This window comes from Mobula hypostoma, chromosome 26 (assembly GCF_963921235.1).
Source record: "Mobula hypostoma chromosome 26, sMobHyp1.1, whole genome shotgun sequence".
Lineage (NCBI taxonomy): Eukaryota > Metazoa > Chordata > Chondrichthyes > Myliobatiformes > Myliobatidae > Mobula > Mobula hypostoma.
Window position 1 is genome coordinate 24,309,251 of NC_086122.1, and position 21,905 is coordinate 24,331,155.

Consider the following 21,905-nt stretch of genomic DNA (forward strand, 5'->3'; position numbering starts at 1 on the left):
ACAACCTCTCCACTATCTGTTCTAGCACTCTGGTTCCCACCCTCCTGCAAGACTGAGACTGAGATTCAAAATTGAGATATTCTGATAACTTTAGAATTTTCCAGCTCAAGTACAAAATCATCCGTGAAAACTTCCAATTTCATATACTAGCTTATATTAATTAATTCAATCCCTAATTCAAAAAAAACAAGGAATGCACAGAATGTTGCTCCACGTTGCAATCCACAACGCACCTCTCAAAGCTGCAATAATCTTATTATTATAGTTGTACAAAATACATATTTGAAGGCAGAGAAACATTTTCTTACTAAGTGCAAGTGGAAAACTTCAGGATAAAATTCATTTCAGATTTTATTTTAAATATACAAGTCTTGTGACATCACAGTACTTCCAAAATGAGAAACAAGTCACTGGTACTTTAACTTACATGCATCACATAAAGCACTGAACACTAAAGACGTCTGAAAACTGACTAACAATGGACAGCTAACAACAGGAATTCTGCAGATGCTGGAAATTCAAGCAACATACATCAAAGTTGCTGGTGAACGCAGCAGGCCAGCTAACAATGGACAGCTAATGGCATGGCAGAAACTTATGTTTCAAAACTTGATATCAGTTGTCATTCTCACTTGTGCTTCATCATCTTTTCCAAATTTTACCTCCATCTGCCAGCACCATAATTAAAACATTTATTTTTCTGTTTAAAGAGGACATAGAAGGTGTAGAAAGTTGAAGTTAGTGGTAAAGTACCTAAAAACACCACCTCCTAAACTTCTACTTTCAAACAATTGAAATATCAATGTAAACTTCTGACATTAAAAATTATTTTATATATTCAAAAGAATATTGCCCTAAATAAAAAGAGCAAAAGAAGAACTTCAATTCTGGAGATTAGTTGTCCATATTTGATCAACACCTACAATCATGCAAACTAGTCACTGTAATGATATGGTAACTGCACAGAATCAAGGAGCACAAACTGCTTTTCACATACTGTATAGTTAGTTAATACTGAGGCGAAGCAAAGTCAAAATGGCGCTAAACAGCAACTCCTTTGCTTGCATCTTCGGAAACAGCTCTATTTCTATCTTTGATATCTCCTTTTTTTCCCCTTTTCAAGGTTCTTTTGGAGACCCTCAGCAGGAGTTACACTCTGACTTCGATTCTTTGTGGGAATGGGACCTGCTCGCAGGGCCTCACAACTGGCCGTTTTTTTGATGTCCCAAGGATCGGCCTGGAAGACTAGCACAACTACAGGGTGCTGGATTTTCGTGGCTCTGGAGACGGCTGATTCAAGGCTGGTGGCCCTGATGAGGCGTCACAGGAGAACACAGAACATCAGGAGCGGCTGTGTGTCCAGAGACCTGAGTCTCGGGGTCGGTTCTGTAGGCGCAACAGACTTTTAACACCATAAATCTGTGAGTTGTTTGTTATGTCTCCCCTCTCGCTGTGAAATGGGGACACCTCTTTTTCCCTTATTAGGGAAGGAGCGAGCCTGTGGTATGTTGAATTACCAGGTGAACAAGTGGTCTTTGAGGTACTGCAAGTCTGTGTCTTTACTGATGTTTTGCTACACGTTCGAGTGCTTGGTGGAGGGTGCTGATTTTTTTTTAGGCTGGTGGGGGAGAGGTTATTGCCTTGCTGCTGCGTGTGCGTGGGAGGGGGAGCTGGGGGGGAGCTTTGGGGTTCTAACGTTTAACTGTCATTCATTCTTTGGGACACTCCTCTGTTTTCATGGATGTTTGCAAAGAAAAAGAATTTCAGGATGCATATGTATACATTTCTGACATTAAATCTACCTATAGAACCTATTGAAGAGAAGCCACTATCTAAAAGTATGTGACAGAAGAAGAGTGGCATTAACTCAGTTACACAAACAAGATGCAACACCTTTTAGTGTATTGAATTACTATATCCAAAATGAATAATTGCTGCTCAAGTCAAAAGACCTATACTTAATCTGGAAAACTTAGCATCTTCCAATGCATAGTATTTATCTTGTTAATTAGACGTGCTAGGAATTAAAAGCAACCGATAGCTGAAGTTTCACAGAAGCAAAAGAACACAGCTGATCAGACTGCACAATCGAAGGCCGAATTATTGCTGATTGCAATGCTGACAGAGCAAGTTTCTAAAGGTTATAGTGGCATGGTATGCAATTCAAGTTGACAACCTTCAGCTTCATTTGGCAAAAAAAATGTATTCCACGTTAAGAAGTGTGGGCAACTATCACTTCCAACTGATCTCACGTAAAAGTAGTTCAAAGAAAGGAGCTAAATCATTGAGTGTTATTCAACTTCTTACATTAAATTTTCATGTGTTGGGAGCCCAGGTTTTTTTTGGAGGGGGCAGTCTGTAGAAGAGAGGAAGAATTAGAATATAGGATGAGAAACTACAAGGAGATAACATTAAAAAATATTTCCCTTAGGATCAAAATATCAGACAGAAATTGATAAAGTTATTAGAGTTAAGTGAATGATTGCTATCTGCACCATCACTGGCATCCAGGTATAAACTTAAAATGATTATGCTGTGTTACATTAACTGTCAGCCTGCCTCAGTGTAACTTACAAATCTGCACCTTCCTCCCACCGAATGGAAACACTCTCACCTTTTCTACAGAAAAGCTTCATTTAAGATCATAGTTCCCTTAACTGCATTAATTCTTAGTTGATAGCATCCAGATTCAAACTATTAGTTCGATATCAGTACTGCCATCTCTATTAACATTTTTATTTCAATTTGAATTTTAACAAAAAATTTAAAACTACTAAACTACATAGAATGGGACACTTCATTTTCAGCCTCAACACAAACTGCAGGGTACTGAACCCCAACACATCGGAATGCCATTGAAGCATCCAGCTGCAAAAAGATCAAGGATTCCTCTATTATCTGGAAGAGATTCAAAAATTAGAGTCTAGTTATTTGATCAAGAGTATAAATAAGAGCACAGAGACAGTCCAATACATTCCAAAAGCTAAAAGAAAAATTGCAGAATACAAATCAGAACTAAAAACAGAAAATTGCTGAAAATACTTAGTTTGAGCATTGATAATGTAAAAAATTTATATTTCAGATATAGAAACTATCATTAGAAAACCAATAACATTCCAAACTTAACAGAAATATTAGTGTTTAATTGCTGGAACTACATATTTCAGCATTTGTTAAAAAAAAATACAATAGTAATGTCTGACAACTTTTGTTCCTGCTAACATGACTTCAAGCACCAGAGGATCTGAAAGTGGCAAGTGAATTCCCCTACCTTCACAGCTGCATGTTGAGCACTTGGTTAGTGGCTGCCAGATCAAAGATGAAGGCATGTCACAACTAAAGCTCCAACTTAAATACAATAATCCCATCCCATAAATCAGGAGAATGAGAGCCCAAAACTCAACTAGAAGAGAACCAGGAAGTTACTTGTAAATTTCATTTCTAACAATAGATCTCAGATATACCAGCCATTCCAATATGCTACCCAAACTAACCTGGTCAGAAATTAAAGTTCAAGAAACTTCTTCTTTGATATTCTCAAAAATATCACGGAAACCACGGAAGGTAGAAATTCTAAGGCTTTGAAGTGTACATGAAGTTAAATGTTAAAGTTAGAAGAACTAGTACTTGTGCCTGAACCTTTCCTATAAACTTGTCACCATCATCTTTATTTCTCATTTTAAGGAAAGATGCAGCAATTATGCTGTGTAACAAAGAATGGAACAGAAATAAGATGACTACTTGTACTGAAAGAATCCTAATGTTGCTATATTTTGTATAATATTTTATATAATGTAGATTGGTTGACCGTTTCATGGAGCACCTACGCTCCGTCCACCAGAAGAAGTGGGATCTCCCAGTGGCCAACCATTTTAATGCCACTTCCCATTCTGAAATGTCAATCCATAGCCTCCTCTACTGTCGTGATGAGGTCACACTCACGTTGGAGGAGAAACACCTTATATTCCATCTGGGTAGCCTCCAACCTGACGGCATGAACAACGATTTCTTGAACTTCTGGTAACAGCCCCTCCCTACCACCCTTCTCCTTCACCATTCCCCATCCTCCTTTCCCTCTCTCACCTCATCTCCTTTCCTGCCCATCACCTCCCTCTGGTGCTCCTGCTCCCTTTTCTTCTTTCATGGCCTTCTGTCTTCTTCAGACTCCCCCTTCTCCAGCACTTTATCTCTTTCTCCAATCAACTTCCCAGCTCCTTACTTCATCCCTTACCTCCTCCCATTTCACCTGTCACCTTATGTTTCTATCTCCCCTCCCCCACACTTAAAATCTACTCATCTTTTTTTCTCCAGTCCTGCCGAAGAGTCTCTGCCTGAAATGTCGACGATACTCTTTTCCATAGATGCTGCCTGGCCTGCTGAGTTCCTCCAGCAATTTTGTGTGATGCTTGGATATCCAGCAGCTACAGATTTTCTCTTGATCTTAGTTGCTATATTTTGATCATTTTGCACTAAGAATTCTGTTAGTCAGGGACTGAATACATTCTACAAATGTGAATGCTTACTTTCTATTATCCACAGTACACCAAGAGCCACAGAAGGCCAAGGCCATGAATAATTATGCAAGGTAGTGACTGGCATAACTTTCTACAGAAAAGGGTTTACCATTTTCTTTAGGAAAGCACGATACATTTCACAAAGCCTAGATAAAGACAGAAATATTTCTCAGCTCAAATTATTTCAGAATTAATTAAAAAAGAGCAGGTGGGAATGTATATCCAGTTTATCACTGAGATGCCAATTGGGGTTGATCATAGTATGCAGCCAGGTTCTGTAACTTCTAGACGGCAGCTCCATTGATAAACATGATGGTATTTAAAATACAATTAAAGAACTTAAAGGATAGAATACTATTAGAATCAATTGTTTTAGGACATTCTACTGGGGCTAAAGAAATTCAGAAGTTTGAAAATACTTCCAAGGTTTGTTCATACCTAAACAAGCTATTATTTCAGGCTTTCATTGCAACCAAAGTTGAACAGATAAAACAATATTAGATATGCAGTTCACCTCTAAAGGTATTTCAAAATAAGCACATCATGTGGAAAAATCACTGAAAACTTGTCAGTGAGCCATAGAGAAAAGCAAGTATCACATTTGTAAAAGAACAAATGCTGAACAGTACCTATCCCAAATATATCAGCGCTATTTATCTATTACACTGTGTGAGAAATAATACTTAAGGTTTTCCTGGGCCAAAGCTCCTTAAGCATATCCAGATAATCCCAATGCACCGCAAGATATGGCTAGCTGTTGAAGTCAATAAAACCAAGTAAGGTGGATGTTTTCTTTTAAAATACGCGAGGGGACCTACACATCTGTTTAGGATTGCACATGATGCTGCTACTCAAAAGGGGAGGGGGGAGAAGAAAAGAGGTGGAGATACATGGCTGAAGTTATCAGCTCCCTCCCCTCCATTTTAAACAGATTACATCATTGGAATAAGTGTCTACACTGCAAAGCCCTCCGTCAATGCGGTTAGCTCTTACCTGCGCGTCTATCACGAAGATGAGCGCTCCCGTGCCCCTGAAGATCATCTCATAGTCAAAGGTGGGATCGAAGAAGTCCACCTGCCCAGGGAAATCCCAGATCTGGAAGTTGACGAAGGAGCTGTTGGAGATGTCGTCTTTGTAGATCTTATTGGTGCTCTCCAAGAAGAGGGTCTCGTTGGGGGACATCTTATGGAAGACCACCTTCTGGATGGACGACTTGCCACTGCGCCTGAGGCCCATCAGTAGGATGCGGGGCTTGCTGTCCGATTGTGACTCGTTCCCTTCCATGTCTGCTTCTTCCACCCCATAACCGAAGTCCTTGGGGAACGAGTCCACCCCGCCATAACTGCCAGCCAGCGGCTCCTCGTCACCGTACTGTATGGACATGTCGCGACCCGCGAGGTTGAGCCGCCGCCGCTGCCTCCCTGCCCGAACTCGGCCGCACTCAGCTGGACAACAGCGCTCGAGCTTCCCGAACCGTGCAACCTAACCCGCCTCACCTTACACCCTGCTTCCTCCTTGTTCGCTTTCACCGCCTATTGGCCGCGTCTCCCCACTGCGTCAACCCCTACCGCACGGTGCCTCACGTCCATTGGCTAAACCCGGTGTCCATCGGGGGCTCGGGGCCGTCAAGTTTGGTGGCATCTGTCATGTGTTAAAATCACCTGACTTGCCCAGACCACTTCTGACTTCCTCCTGAGCCAGGAAGCGGCGTTTGGCAATGGAGCAAAGGGGGAGTCAGGTGGAATTGGAGGGATGACAGCTGATTGATAGCGAGGAGTGCTGATGGTTGAGGGAAAAAAGTAGGATGAAAGGAAGTGGCTGAATTCTGGCACTAAGACTGGACTGCAGCCCCTGTGATCAGAGTACAAGGTGCATCATGTGACTGTAAGGAGTGATTTGTTTAACCAATATGCAACAAATCCCTGAATTGCTTAACTAATGTAAGGCAGTAACTGTTAAGTCGCCTGGTTTGACTGTAGATTATTGTTATCTGTCATGTATTTTTTCCTGAAAATATACAACACAAATACTCTATTTTGAAGGTTGTCTGTCATTTTCTTTTCTGAAAATATGCTGCAAGAATTAAATGCTATCTGCTTATCCATCCTTAAGAATTAGATCTTGTTATAAAGAACAAATTCTTTAGGGACTGGAAAAAAAATGCATTAAAATGTGGTTCACTGTGGCTCAAAGACTCTTGCAGATTTCTACAACACACGTCAAAGTTGCTGGTTGACGCAGCAGGCCAAGCAGCATCTCTAGGAAGAGGTACAGTCGACGTTTCGGGCTGAGACCCTTCGTCAGGACCAACTGAAAGAAGAGCTAGTAAGAGATTTGAAAGTGGGAGGGGGAGGAGATCCAAAATGATAGGAGAAGACAGGAGGGGGAGGGATGGAGCCAAGAGCTGGACAGGTGATTGGCAAAAGGGATATGAGAGGATCATGGGACAGGAGCAGCAATTTTGATGTGTGTTGCTTGAATTTCCAGCATCTGCAGAATTCCTCGTGTTTGCAGATTTCTACAGATGTGTGATGGAGAGTATTCTGACTGGTCGCATCACAGGTTCCAGTGTGCAGGGTTAAAAGAGGCTGCAGAGGGCTATACACTCAGCCATCTCCAGCACAGCCACAAGTTTTCCCACCATGAAGGAAGGACATTTTCAAGGCACATAGATGACAAATTATTAAGGATCCTCACCATCTGGGATGTGCTTTCTTCCCATTACTTCCATCAGAGATGAGGTACAGGAGCCTAAAGGCCTACACTCAATGTTTTAGTAACAGCTTCTTCCCCTTCACCATCATATGTTTTGAAAGTCCAGGAACACTACCTCGTAATTCTTATTTTGAACCATTCATTTATTTTTGTAACTTACAGTAATTTTTTTATGTCTTGCACTGTACTCCTGCTACAAAAACAACACGTCAACGATAATAAGCCTGATTCTGTACATCTTTTTTCCCCCCCAAAGGCTCATCGTTGCACAGTTCAATTGCACATCAGGCCTGAGGCTCCATGTTCAATTTTGTTCCTGTACTTCAACATTGCGAAATGAGCAGGGTAAATGAATTAAGTGTGGGTTTTGTTTATGGATAATAGGTGATGGATGCAGGGGTACCGAGAGAGCCAGAGAGGGGTGGGGGGGGGACAGATAGGTGTAAGAGTGGTCAAGGTATTAGTTGGGGAGGAGAGGAACTGGGATTTCTAGGATCAAGTCAGACAATTAATGTTATCCACACAAGAATTTCGGTCGGGGTTGCTATCAAGGATGAGCAGCAAACTGGAGACCTGAAAGTGCGGCCATGGAGGATGGGTTTTTACTTGAGCGTCGGACACCCTGGGCTGCAGCCTGATCAGTTACGCTAAAGCACGCTTCAAGATCTCGCAAAGACTCACTTCTGCATGAGTGATGTGCAAACACCAAAGATGGAAGAAGCATCTGGACATGCATGGGACTCCTCATTCCACATTCAGCAATCCGGGTATCGCCACATCATGTACGTGAACAACTTAAAACAAAGCTTTGAACAAGGAAACTCTGCTATGTATCATGTATAAACGTAGTCCAATGCAATGGAATTTCTAAGACAATATATGGGGGAGGAGAAGATGGCATGACGCAGCGCGCGCGGCCGTTCCGAATGAATATCGATTATGTGTAACTAGGGGGCCGTGCAGAATCCGGATTTGATGGGGACAGCTGTGAGAAGCGCAGAGGAACACCTGGAGTAACTTCTGAAATGCCCACTTTGCTGCCGCTGCTACTGTGCAATCGAGAATCTCCGGAAATGAAGATCCCAAATCCTCGGCTTTGCCTGTTGCCGGGGCCGGGATCGAAGCACTCGGCAGAGATGGTGCTCGGTGCATCGGTGTCGAAGAGGTGGTCGGAGGCTCGGAGTTTTCGGACGGACTCGGAGTCAGACTGTGGTCGGGTGCTTCCGGGATGCTGCATCAGCAAGTTTGCGGAGCTGGAGGTTCACCGTCTGCGTGAGATGATGGGACTTTCGAGAGACTTTGAGACTTTTACTGTGCCATGGTCTGTTCTTATCAAATTACGGTATTGCTTTGCACTGTTGTAACTATATGTTATAATTATGTGGTTTTTGTTAGCTTTTAAGTCCGTTTGTCATGTGTTTTCATGATATCATTCTGGAAAAACATTGTATGATTTCTTAATGTATGCATTACTAAATGACAATAAAAGGGGACTACATGTCTTCATAATCATAATCATATTTACAGCATCTTCAACACGTACATTATTGGACATAAGTGGAAAAGTCAAACTAAGCCAAAGAGAAGACTAAAAACTTTTCATGGAAGTACATTTAACAAAAAGATCTTAAAACTGGTAAGATAGTGAAGCTTTTGAAAGAGAATTGCTGAGCATGAGACCTGGAAGCCTGAAGCAACAGCCAGCATTGATTACAATTCCATTTATACTTTATACTTTATTGTCGCCAAACAAATTTCAGGCGATGGTTGCAAAATTAAGGTTAAATTCAGTCAAGTTGGGAGAACTGAGAGTTTTGTTGTTCAGCCAGTTCCCATTTTTGTAACACAGTATGTGTTCACCTTGGCCAACAGGAAGCATTAATACGATGTCCTTGTAGATAGTGAAATAAGATCTCATGGGGGAAGGGGACATCGATTTCTTCTGCAAAGCACAGAAATGACTGTTGAACCACTATATTAAAAATAGAAATTTTCTCATGAGGATTATAGTTTTTAAACCACTGTTTTCTGATTATGAACATTCAGTTTTTAATGCATATAACACAAAAGAAAGTCATTTGGCCTGTTGGGTCTATGCTAATCACCCTTGTTTAGTGTTTTTTTTCCTTTATCTTACCCTACAAGGTATAAGTCAGTTAACTTACAAGCAATTCTTCGGTGTGCTGGGGTAATCCAGAGTACAGAGAGAGAGAGAGAGAATGTGGCAAACTCTGTTTGGGCGGTACCAAGGTCGGGATTGACTGTAAGTCCTCAAAGCTTTGCAGAAGCAGTACTATCTGAGCACCACTGTGCCATCATATTTTCATTTCTTATGTATTTAGCGATACAGCACAGTAACAGGTCCTTCTGCCCCAACAAGCCCTTACCGCCCAATTACACCCATGTGACCAGTAAACCTACTAACGCATACATCTTTGGAACGTAAAAGAAAAGCAGAGAACCCGGAGGAAACCCACACGGTCACAGGGTGAACATATGAACTCCTTACAGACACAGTGTACATGTATTAATATTTCAACCAATTTAAAATAAAATAGAATATGAATCAGTACACATGAAGTACTGCCATTCTAAGCGATAAGACGATATTAAACATAATCACTTCATTTCAAATTATGTAGCTCATGGAAGCCTTTCCATTCTTGACAAACAAGTGAAAAGAAGTATATCTCTGTACGCTCTGCACAGTTTACAGCATTTTATTCTAAAGTTTACTTTTTGCAGAGGCAAAACGTTTATGAAACGGAACAGTTGAAAAGCTATCAACTATGAGTTCAGTTAGGGAGAACATTAACTGAGATATCAGTGGAGTTCTCTGACCTTTGAAGAGCACCATGTGATTTTTGAACAAGGAGGTTGGTCCTGAGTTTGATATCCCAGCCAAATGACAATTACTCTTTGTTAGAGTGATGCGTAGGTTTAGGTGTGGATCATGTGTTTCATTTCTAGGCTGAGGCAGACTTTGAGGTATCAGTGCTACAACTGAGAAAATCGGTCAGTGATTATACAGACTTATCTTCTGTATCGACCAGCATCACTCAGGCTATTCAGAAATCAAAATTGGGAGGGAGGAGAAGATGACGGCGCGACGCAGCACGCGTGGCTTCTCCGGTGAATGATATCGTATTTGTAAGTAGGATGCCGTGCACAATTCTGATTTGATGGAGACAGACGTGAGAAGCATGGAGGAACATCTGGAGAAACTTCTGAAATGCCGGGTCCGCTGCCGCTGCTTCTGTGCGATCAAGAATCTCCAGAGGTGAAGGCCCCAAATCCTCGGTTTTGCCTGTTGCTGGCGGCCGGGGCTGGGGTTGAAGCACTCGGCAGAGATGGTACTCGGTGTCGGAGAGCTGGTCGGAGGCTCGAAGTTTTTGGACGGACTCAGAGTCGGACTGTGGTCGGGTGCTTCCAGGATGCTGCATCGGCAAGTTTGCGGCGCTGGAAGCTCATGGCAGGGAGAGTTTCTTCCTTCTACCATCTGCGTGAGATGTTGGGGCTATCGGGACTTTGAGACTTTTTTTTACCGTGCCCATGGTCTGTTCTTCATCAAATTACGGTATTGCTTGCACCGTTGTAACTATATGTTATAATTATGTTTTTTTTTGTCAGTTTTTCAGTCTTGGTCTGTCTTGTGTTTCTGTGATATCACACTGGAGGAACATTATCATTCCTTAATGCATGCATTACTAAATGCCAATAAAAGAGGACTGCGTGTCCTCATAATCTAAAAAAAATCTGTGATAAATAAACCCTGATTTCCATCATCTTATTGCTGCAAGTTAAAATGCACCTGGATCAAGTAGGCAGAATGTATTTCTATTATGTAGCTTGGGCCAAGGTCTCTTTTTTCGTTTGGCTCACTTGGCAAAGAAAAAATCCTGTGGACAAAGGACTGGAGGCTCGAAGGGACCACAAAAGAATAATTTACATGGGGATGTGAGGAGCAGCAATGTACAACACCGCCGTGACAAAACTCTATCCAGGAGCTTGTTAGCTTGAAGTTAAGGGTGAAGTGATTGAAGGGGGCCGTTTGGGGTGTGTCATTGATTGCATCTTGCAGGTGGTTGCTTCCATGGCCAATGTTACAATCATCAAACAATGGCAAACTGCATCTGGGCCCATTTGTTACACAGGGTTCAGTAATTCTGTAAGTGCGAACTATCCCATGAGATGATCTGGACTTCTGTGTGAAGAAGAAGCTAGTGTGTTTTTTTCTGCCAGCCATCTGCCCAAGTGACAGCATGCCAGGTGATGTAATGAGGTAATCCTCAAACTACAGCTAACTGGAGACACAGGAAGTTCTGCAGATGCTGCAAATCTTCAGCAACACACACAAGATGCTGCAGGAACTCAGCAGGTCAGGTGTCATCCATGGGAGAAAATGAATAATGACATTTCGAGTCGAGACCCTTTGTCAGGACTGGAATGGAAGAGGGTAGAAGCCAAAACCAGATCATAGGAGTCTGTCAGCCTTGAGTCAGTGTCACTATCCTTTCTGAGAAACAGAGACCTGGGCACAAAACCTAAATATATCCCACTGCAGTACGTGCAGGGTGTCATTTGTGAGAGATGCCGTCTGTTCAGTAAAAAGGATAAAATGCAGTGAACAGAAAAAGATTCTCTCACTATTTATAGAAGAGAAAACCAGTTGTATCCAGCTTTTTGCCTGTGATATATTGCTTAACCAACAGCAGTAAAATCCTTGTGGGGCACTGCTACAAAAAAATTAGTTGTCATATTTCCTACTTTACAATGGTGATTACACTTAAAATACCATTGGTATAAAGTGTTAGGAAGCTTATTGTGACAGTTTATAAAGGAATATAAAACTTTATATTGGATCCTGTTAAAATAATGTCCAAAACAACTAAAGCTGTTAAAATTGTGATCTATTACGCTCTGCTTGTGTTGGGAAATGGCATAGTGATAGAAATGCACTGCCTACTTTTTAAAGTGGTGATTACTTGTCAAGATGAGCACTCTTTGAAATTGAAGGTATAATAATGTTAAGCCTAACGTCTCGTTAATGCGATCACTGTGAATGAGTTGTTCTCTTTTTATTTTCTACATATGGTCCAACTCGTCTTATACGAAAACTTAATTGCAAGCATAAAAGATGTTTTCAAATACAGATGATACCTTCTATCAGCTGTGAGTTAACTTTCATGTAATGATGCGTCCTTTTGTAATACTTTTTTTGAACGTGAGGCAAATTTGATATATACGAAAGGTGTACCATTAAATTATAGTAAGTTTACATTAGAGCCAATGAAAAGATTTGCAAAACAGAAATTAATATATATTTTTTTTAATCTGGAGAACATATTCATCATCATCATGTGATGTGCTATGTTGCATGACGTAGGCAATCATGGTCTCATGACCATGACTGTTCTGGGCAAATTTTTCTACAGAAGTGGTTTGCCATTGTCTTCTTCTGGGCAGTGTCTTTACAAGACAAGTGACCCCAGCTGTTACCAATACTCTTCAGAGATTGCCTGCCTGGCATCAGTGGTCGCATAAGCAGGATCTGTGATGCACACCACCTGCTCCCATGGCTTCTCATGACCCTAATCGGGTGGGCTAAACACCTTGCCCAAGGGTGACCTGCAGGCTAGCAGAGGAAAGGAGCTCATTACATCTCTTTCCATCACTTTCTATATTTATTACTGGGGCTGATATACATTATGTAATTTATATCACATTAATATAATTTTAAAAATTATAGGTCAATGAAAATAAAAAGGTCTATTTCTAGATGAAACCAGAATATGCTGAAATAGTCAGACCCCATCTCTGTGAAGAGAAACAGCATTCCAAATTGTAGACTCTTCCTTCCAGAAATTGATCAGTCTTTTGCATATTCACATATTGAAGCACTGAAGTACAAATATCTCATGACAACCTCCAAACAAGTGGGACAATATATCGTTTTGAAACAAAATTAAAATTAATTGTTAATGCAAAAAAAAATTGAAATAATTGCAAATCATTGTCCTTGATTTGCTTTAATATTCTGGAGCACACAGTCAACTATCGTTGAGACCTTGGCATTTCAACTGATTATTCTTCTCTCAACCAAGACTAGTAAAACAGAATAAACTTGCAAGTTGCCTTGTTATTCTATGTGGGATGGTGTTCTGTATAAGTTGTATAGCCTGATAACGGAACTTTGTATTGTATTACGTGTGAAATAATGTGGATTTTGTGCCTAGAAATTGAATTGTTGTTATATGTGGAATTTTAGTCTGTATGATGCTAAGAAGCTTTTTTTGGTGTTAAGTTGCATTAGTGTGATCGCTTGACAAATCTGCTGAGGTCACTGTGCTTTGCTTTCAGCATTTGCTCTGTTATATATGGGCTCTAACACCTGGTGAGTATAATATTCACTAACACATCTATGCCTTTCTGCATACTCTCATCATGGCCTTTCCAGCCTCGTAGCCACTGATGCACCGTATGCCTGACTTCCCTGTTTGCTAAGGGAAAATTGTGCTGACGATCCAACAAATTCTGATGTTTCCATTGGGAACTCTGCAGGTCACAACCAAATTACTTTGCGCGGAAAGCACTCAATTTTAAATCTTTGGGAGAACCCTATTTAGTTTTAGCAATAAATACAACAACGTTTTAGCATACCAACAAAGAAGAAATCAAATTTCTAGGCAAAGATATAGTCAATTTTCTAGATGATTTATTGTATTGTGTATCTCTGAGATCTTTTTCTTTGATTCCATTCTGACACATTACAAAGTATACATGTGGGAAGCCCAATGAAGGATTTTAATTAATCAGCTGAATACTTCAGATTCATTTCAGGTTTTCCCATATCCATCTTCGTATATTAAATATTTTAGTATTTTCATCAATGTTTGCCATTTTGATACTTTTGATAAGTATTGAGTTCCATCAGTATTCTGACAAACATTTTATTGGATATTTTCCTGAGAATACTATAAATTCATAAAACTGTAATGCTTCATGTGTTGTATTATATAAGACAAGCAGATACTGCCTCACTGTGCTAACAGCCTGGCTTTGATCCTGACCTCTGTGCAGAATTTGGCTGTTCTTTTCACGACTGCGTGCCTTTCCTCCCAGCACTTGGGTTTCCTTTCCCATCCCAAAAGACAAGCTGGTTGGGTAATTGATTACTGTAGATTTTGCCTCAGTGGCAAGAGAACTCACAGGGGGAGTTCATGGGCCTGTGTGGGACAGAATAATTTGCAGGGATACAAAAAAAATAGAGAGTGAGATTAAAGTGATTGGGAGCCAACATGGCTGGAATGGTCCTGGTTTACACCCTTCCCATTTGAAAACTCCTTTTCCAATTTTTATATTATTGTATTACAATAAAAGTTTATGTAAGTGATTCAGGAAATGATTATAATTTTTAGAAAGTTTTTCTGTACATTTATTGCATTGCATATTTTAACTTGGTATCATAAGAAACTATTGTCAGGTACAAAGCATGAATATATAATTTTAATCAGTGGGTTGTGCACTATTGTAAGATCCATTACCATTAAGACACATAGAAAAACATAGAAAATAAGTGCAGGAGTAGGCCATTCGGCCCTTCAAGCCTGCACCGCCATTCAGTATGATCATGGCTGATCATCCAACTCAGAACCCTGTACCTCCCTTCTCTCCATACCCCCTGATCCCTTTATCCACAAGGGCCATATCTAACTCCCTCTTAAATATAGCCAATGAACAGGCCTCAACTGTTTCCTGTGGCAGAGAATTCCACAGATTCACCACTCTCTGTGTGAAGAAGTTTTTCAATGTGCATATCTACAGCAAAATAATAGTTCTCTTTTACAAAGTAGTTACTGATTTTTTTCCTTTACAATAAATCTTCTTTTATTGTAACTGGCATCTCTTCTCTTTTAAGTTGCATTTTTAGGTGGTATGGCGAGGAAGCTGCTATTTGTTACGGCTTGTGAAAATCACTGATTCCACAGAAATCCATGCGCCCCCTCACCATTCTGGTTAATGGGATCTTTACTGCTGATCCTTTACAAAGTTGGTTAAACATTAACATCTCATTAAACATCACAATCCAAACATTCGTGAAAAGAACCCTTCAGTGTTTCCAAGTTTGAAAATTGTCTCTGGACATTAATATGACAACGGAATGAATGTTGATGTTCTTGTTGCAGCCGCGACTAAAATTCAAAAATTCTTCATCAGAGTATTCTGAGATCACAAAGGCACCGAAGTCCTTTAACGTGTAATAGTCCCAACCCTTCCAAATTTCTATTCATCACATTAAACTCTTTACTTGAAATCTCCAATCAACTTTGAACTATAGATCAAGGTTACTGTTTCATCCTAGATAACTACAGTGAAACTACAGTCTCTTGGTTCCATTTATATCTGTCCAGTCATATGCAGTTACCAACAGTGGTATTCCTTTTTATTCCCATAACAATACATCAAATGTTTCCAAGGATATGTTCTTGGATCTTTTCTTTTTACTTAAGTATTGATCCACAGCTCTAAATTTCATTCATCCATCACTTCAGTGCTTTGTCTCCCAACAGTACATCTTGGTTAAACTATACCATATACACAAGAGATTCTGCAGATGCTGGAAATCCAGAGTAACAAATACAAAATGCTGAAGAGATGTTTTTACTTTTGTATTCATTTCCACAGATGCTGCCTGACCTGCTGGGTTTCTCCACCATTTTGTGTGTGTTGGTTGGCATCTGTCTGTCTGGAAGGACAATGGGTGATGATAATCTTCATCACAAGCCTGGGCGGAAGGTATGGAGATCCTAAGATGACCAATCATCAAGATCCCCCCTTGGCCTTACCAGTGTAGTCCAACGGAAAGTTTATGAAGCAGTATATTTGGACCAGCTTGGCTGCAGGAGCTGCCAGAATGATGTCCAGCCGCCGTAGGAGCTCCACTCCGGATTTGCTGTCTGGATTTACTCCTGTAGCCTCCGTCTGTCCCAAGGCTGCCCACAAGGCAGTGGGGCTACTTACCCATAGCCAGGGATCTGGTTCACAAGCACCACACACCGGCGGGCTTGCGTGCTAAGTGTGCAGGGGCCAGACCTCCTCCCCGTCCTCTGTAGTTCAGCCTGAGTCCGAAAGGAGTTCAGTTCCCGTGTGTCGCCAGCGAGGAGGCACTACATGAGGCTTGCTGTTGGAGAGGCTTTGTACTGGCAGGGAGTTAAACTATACCATAATTTTTAAATTATCATTTTTGCTTTCAGATCTCTGAATATTCTCACCCACTGTATTATTGCCCCCTCCCTTCCCGATCTAAAAGCCTTTGGGATATGTGGATATGTGCACTCCTCGCATTCTGCCCGTTGATTAATATAGTTGTTCTATTTTGGAAGCTGTTTTTTCAGCACCCTAGATACTTTTCTTTCTTAAATTTTCTCCACCAAGCCCTCTACTGCTTTGCCCCTCTTTCACCCTTCCAGGTTCCCTTATCTCTTCAACCAAGTGTTTAGCCACTGACTGTCATATCTTCTCATGTGGCTTTGTGTCACATTTTGATAACACCCCGTCAGGTGCTTTGGCGTATGTTACCACATTAAAAGCACTATGCAACTGAAGGGTATTGTCACCGCATATAAATCCAAATCTGTTCCCTTTTCGTTTTGTTTAGCATTGGGGTAGGTTGCAAGTTCATCTCAGTAACCCTCCCTTTCAGCGTTCCAGATATCGTTAGAGGGAATCGTCACACAAGGATAATTTGTAGAAGAAGACATCTAGTGTGCATCACTACAGCTCCTGGTGGAGTCTTCTTTATTACCATTCACTCAGGGAATGGCACAGAGTAAAAAGAGAAAAGTATATATTTTAATATGGCAGGAGTGGGAAAGAATGGAGGAATATATCTTCTAAGAGTCAGCCTTCAGTAAACAAATTAATATTTCAGACCATAAAAAATTGGAGCAGCATTGGGCTATTTGCCCCATCGAGTCTGCTCTGCCATTTCATCATGGCTGATCCATTTTTCCTCTCAGCCCCAATCTCCTGCCTTCCCCCCATATCCCTTCATGCCCTGACCAATTAAGAATCTATCAACCTCTTCATTAAATATTCTTAAAGACTTGGCATCCACAGCTGCCTGAGGGAAAAAATCCACAGATTCCCCAACCTGGCTGAAGAAATTCCTCCTCACATGATGCCCTTCTATTCTAAGGATGTGTCCTCTGGTCTTAGACTCTCCCACCAAAGGAAACATCCCCCCCGCCACATCCACTCTATCAACATTTTTCACCATTCAATAGGTTTCAATGAGGTCACCCCTCATTATTCTGAATTTCAGCAAATACAGGCCCAGAGCCAAACAATCCTGGAATCCTTCTCGTGAACCTCATTTGAACCCTCTCCAGTGTCAACACAACCTTTCTAAGATAAGGGGCCTCGCCAATACTCCAAGTGGGGCCTCGCCAATACTCCAAGTGAGGCCTCACCAGTGCTTTATAAAGTCTTGACATTACGTCTTTGCTTTTTCCAAAATAAATTGTGATATTAGTTTGCAGCTTTCGGTAATGCTTGATTTTTTTTTAACAATTCCAAATATGAAAGGTTTTCAAGCACAAGTCATTTCTCTCTCTTCTATTCTGACTCTCTCTCTGCTTTTTTTCTCCATCCATTGCTCCTGCCCTGTTTCTAAATGAGATCATTCAAAACCTAATTAATTCCTGAACTTCAGTTTGAAACTGCTTTAAGAGTGCCATATTTAAAAGGGCAGTTTTCGTCCCAGGCAAAGGTGAGCAGGCTGAAATCCTTCTCATTTAAAATGTGACAGCCAGTAAATTCCTGCTTTATCACCAAATTCCCAGCTCCATGGACTCGAGAGCTAAATGAATAACAAAAACATTTTTGTTTCAAATTTGATAGAACAAGGCTGCAAAGGAATGTCAGTTTATCTTTCATGTAGACAACATAAGGCTGCAGATATTAACATGGCTTTATCTTTATTTCATCTTATTAACTTCTACAGAATGCTGTATTGAATTTACATGAGAAGCAACACTCGGCATAATGGGGAACAGGGCTATGATAGGCATCAGAAATTCCAAATGGACAGCCTTGATTAATCCTTTTATACTTGTGTTAGGATAATTAACCACATATTCCATTCCTGCACTCTTCAGGACTGGTAGAACAGGAAGAGTGTTTACGTCTCTGTTGGCTAGAAGGGCATCCTCCCGGCACCAGTGTCTTGCTCCCATTCACTACTCCAGTCGTCTTTATGGCTCATCATAATATGAATACCTCCCTTGTCTTGGTTTGGAGGCTTGCGTACCTCAATGACCAATGTTGGCTGGAGTCAGGGCTTCGTGCTTTAGCTCTTGGTATGGTCACCCATGCCAAAAAGGTCATAGGGTAGAGGCCAAACTAAGAGCGGTCCACCAGTCCTCCAGGTTCAGTGGTTCAGCTCAGGGCTAGCAACCTCGACTGATAAAACAAAATTATTACAGAAACAGCAATGAAGAATCCGATATCTGAGTGTGACGGTATTCCTGAGTCTCCACCCAGGACTTACTTGACTGGCAGTAGTGAAAACCAAAGGGAAGATATTGACACACACAGTGAAACTGGCGGAGATGAAGGACCTTCATTGCTGCCCGCTACATAACAGGTAGTCGAAAAGAAAATGAAAACCAATATATTCTTTGCTTGCAGCAAATGGAGTCTGTCCCATAGAAACTGAGCTGTGACCGTTTCAAACTTATCTCATTCAGGGGATATCTGTTGGTCAATGATGTGTCTTTAGAGATTATAACCCATTGAATGCCACCAATAAGCAAGTGGAATCTCCAAATAATTGTGAGTGTTTTACATTAATGAATATGTGCTGATGGGCCTCTGAGTACTTTTGAAGTTTTACTCCCAGCCAGGTTCCATTCACCTCACTTTGAAAAACCATCAACAGCAGCAGCAGTATGGAACTTTCCCCTGCAAAAAGTTGTGGGTGTTGGAACAACTGAAAAGTTCACAGTGAATGTACTATCAAAGTACATATATCTCACCATATACAACCCTGAGATTCATTTACTTGCAAGCATACTCAGTAATGATAATAGAATCAATGAAAGATCTCACCAACAGGGCAGGCAACAAACTGTGCAAACACAAAAAGAAAGAAAAAAGAAATATAATAATAAATAAATAGGCAATAAATATCGAGAACATGAGATGAAGGGTCCTTGAAAGTGAGTCTATAGGTTGCAAGAACAGTTCAGTGACGGGGCAAGAGACGTTATCCCCTCTTGTTTCAGGAGCTTGATGGTTGAGGGGTAATAACTTCCTGAACCTGGAGGTGTGAGTCCTGAGGCTCCTTTATCTTCTTCCTGATGGCAACAGCAAGAAGGTGGTGGGGGTCCCTATTGATGGACGGTGCTTTCTTGCTTTCAAGACTGGGATCAATAAACATTTCTTTAATGTCAGTGAATAAAGCACTAAACAAATCAGCCAAAACTTCATTAAATGGCAGAAAAAAAACCTGAGGAACTGAATGGCTTACATATGTGACAAGATATAAAATGTGAAAATAGAATAATTATTTTTGACCCATACAGAAATATGAATCAATTTCCTCATAACTTTGCATGGTTGACTTTCAGGTTCTTGGTAAAATGAGCAAGTTTACCAAAAGGGATTTTCTGAGATTTCCTCTAAAAGCTTCACTCTGATCATGCAGTACTTCCTTATGTAAAGCATAGACGTTCTGTTTTTATCAGAAGTTTTTCTGTCATTATGGCACCTATTGGAGTGACCAGTAGAAATTCTAAAATAATTTCTGTCAAGATTACAAAAACTCTACAGATGTAATTGTGGTAAATCCTGGAGACAGTTGCTTCCTGCATTTGCTTTCACACAGATGGTATTTGATCAATTACAGTAACTACCTCTGAAGGTGCCTGACTAAAGTCCAACGCTATCTTTCATAGTTTGTGTAACACTTGCAGTATCATTAATAAAAGTGTCATCACCAGCTGCAATTAGGGTAAAATGAACTGTAACTTAAGCAAAGCATTCCATCTGGTTCATTAATTGGTAATTCTAAACCTGAAGGAAAACAAAAATCACACTGATTATAGATGTAGGCTAGGGTCAATACTACATTGTGGAAAGATATCACCAACTCCACTTTTATCTCTTCACACAATCAGAGATGATAATGTAGACTAGAACGATGAGTAAGCGGAAAGTGTCACAAGAGAGAATGAGTTAGCTAAAAGGCTATTCAAGACATATTCAATAAGACCATAAGACTTTGGAGCAGAATTAGGCCACTCGGCCCAGTAAGTCTACTCTGTATTCCATCGTGGCTGATCCCAGATCCCAATTACTGGGGAAAACAAACCAAAAAGTTGAGTCAATTATTATTGTGTTGAATGGTTTTGCTCTGCCTTATCAGGTTATTGCTTTGAGTTACAGAAACTTCAGCTTTTTATCACTAAAACTGACCTTGGCCATAATCAAGAGATACAGTGAATGTACGAGGGGTGATTAATAAGTTCGTGGCCTAAGGTAGAAGGAGTCAATTTTAGAAAATCCAGCACATTTATTTTTCAACATTGTCCCCTCCTATATGTACCTACTTAGTCCAGTAGTCGTGGAGTGTACAGATCCCTTCTTTGTAGAAGTGGTCCACAGCAGGGGTGATTGATAAGTTCTTGGCCTAAGGTAGAAGGAGATGAGTTATTAACTTCAAACTTTCTGCATTATCATTCAAAGAGTTGAACTGCACGTGCATGTAACGAGAGCGTCTTGGACCTCCAGGTGGTCCACAGCAGGGGTGATTGATAAGTTGGTGGCCTACAGTAGAAGGAGTTGAATTATACAGCTCTCGTTACATGCATGTGCAGCTCAACTGTTTGAGTGAAAATGCAGAAACTTTGAGGTTAATAATTCATCTCCTTCTACCTTATCAATCGCCCCAGCTGTGGACCACTTTCTGGAGGTCCAAGACACCGACTTCTACAAAGAAGGCATCCGTATGCTCCACGGCTGCTGGACTAAGTGTGTAAATGTAGCAAAAAATAAATGTGCTAAGTTTTCTAAAATTGACCCCTTCTACCTTAGGCCACGAACTTATCAATCACCCTTCGTATAATCTGTTACTTTAATGTTATAAGACGTTCATGCTGGACTTTTCTGTTATTTAAATGACTCATTCACTAAATGAGAAACAAACATGCTATTTTTGTAATTTTAAGAATTTATGAAATAGTGAATGCACCAGATGTATCAGAATGCTGAGGTTGCAGTCAACAGTTTTAAGAACAACAACCCAAGTACAAAGGAAAATAGTAACATGAATCCTTTTGTTTATTAGATCACATGTTTCTCCCTGTTGGAGGCAACTTATTGGACAAACAATTCTTCAAACTTCCAGTGGTTCCTCATTGTTGAAGCAGAACTTTTTCTTTATTATGCTTCCCAGTTTCTCTCTGAAGGCTTGCTCCAGAGTTTAAGAACCTAAATAAACTTGAGAATGCAACTTCGTAGTTGAATCATTTTTGGGCATTTCTTGAATCACCACCATCTCATTACAACAGGATAGGCAGGAGAGGGGCAGCAGACATTGTAAGGGGGAGAAAAAAATGAAAATGTTGCAGCCAAGCCTACTACTCCTCCGAAACATTTCCAGTTTTGAGGGAG

The 21,905-nt window shown here is 40.7% G+C and overlaps 1 protein-coding gene and 1 long non-coding RNA gene across 2 annotated transcripts in view; one reads left to right on the forward strand and one right to left on the reverse strand.

Annotated features, from left to right (window-relative positions):
* rragca (Ras-related GTP binding Ca) overlaps positions 1-6,030 on the reverse strand; it is a 43,324-nt gene extending 37,294 nt beyond the window's left edge. Inside the window, exon 1 of the mRNA XM_063033664.1 lies at positions 5,508-6,030. Within this exon, the coding sequence (XP_062889734.1) occupies positions 5,508-5,897 (390 nt within the window). The 5' untranslated portion in view covers positions 5,898-6,030. The remainder of the gene's footprint in view (positions 1-5,507) is intronic.
* A 187-nt stretch (positions 6,031-6,217) lies between these two features.
* Positions 6,218-21,712, forward strand: LOC134338116 (uncharacterized). The gene is made up of 3 exons (XR_010016149.1): positions 6,218-6,398; positions 15,915-16,025; positions 21,580-21,712. It is a non-coding gene; the product is annotated as an uncharacterized LOC134338116 (long non-coding RNA).
* Positions 21,713-21,905: the final 193 nt, after the last annotated feature.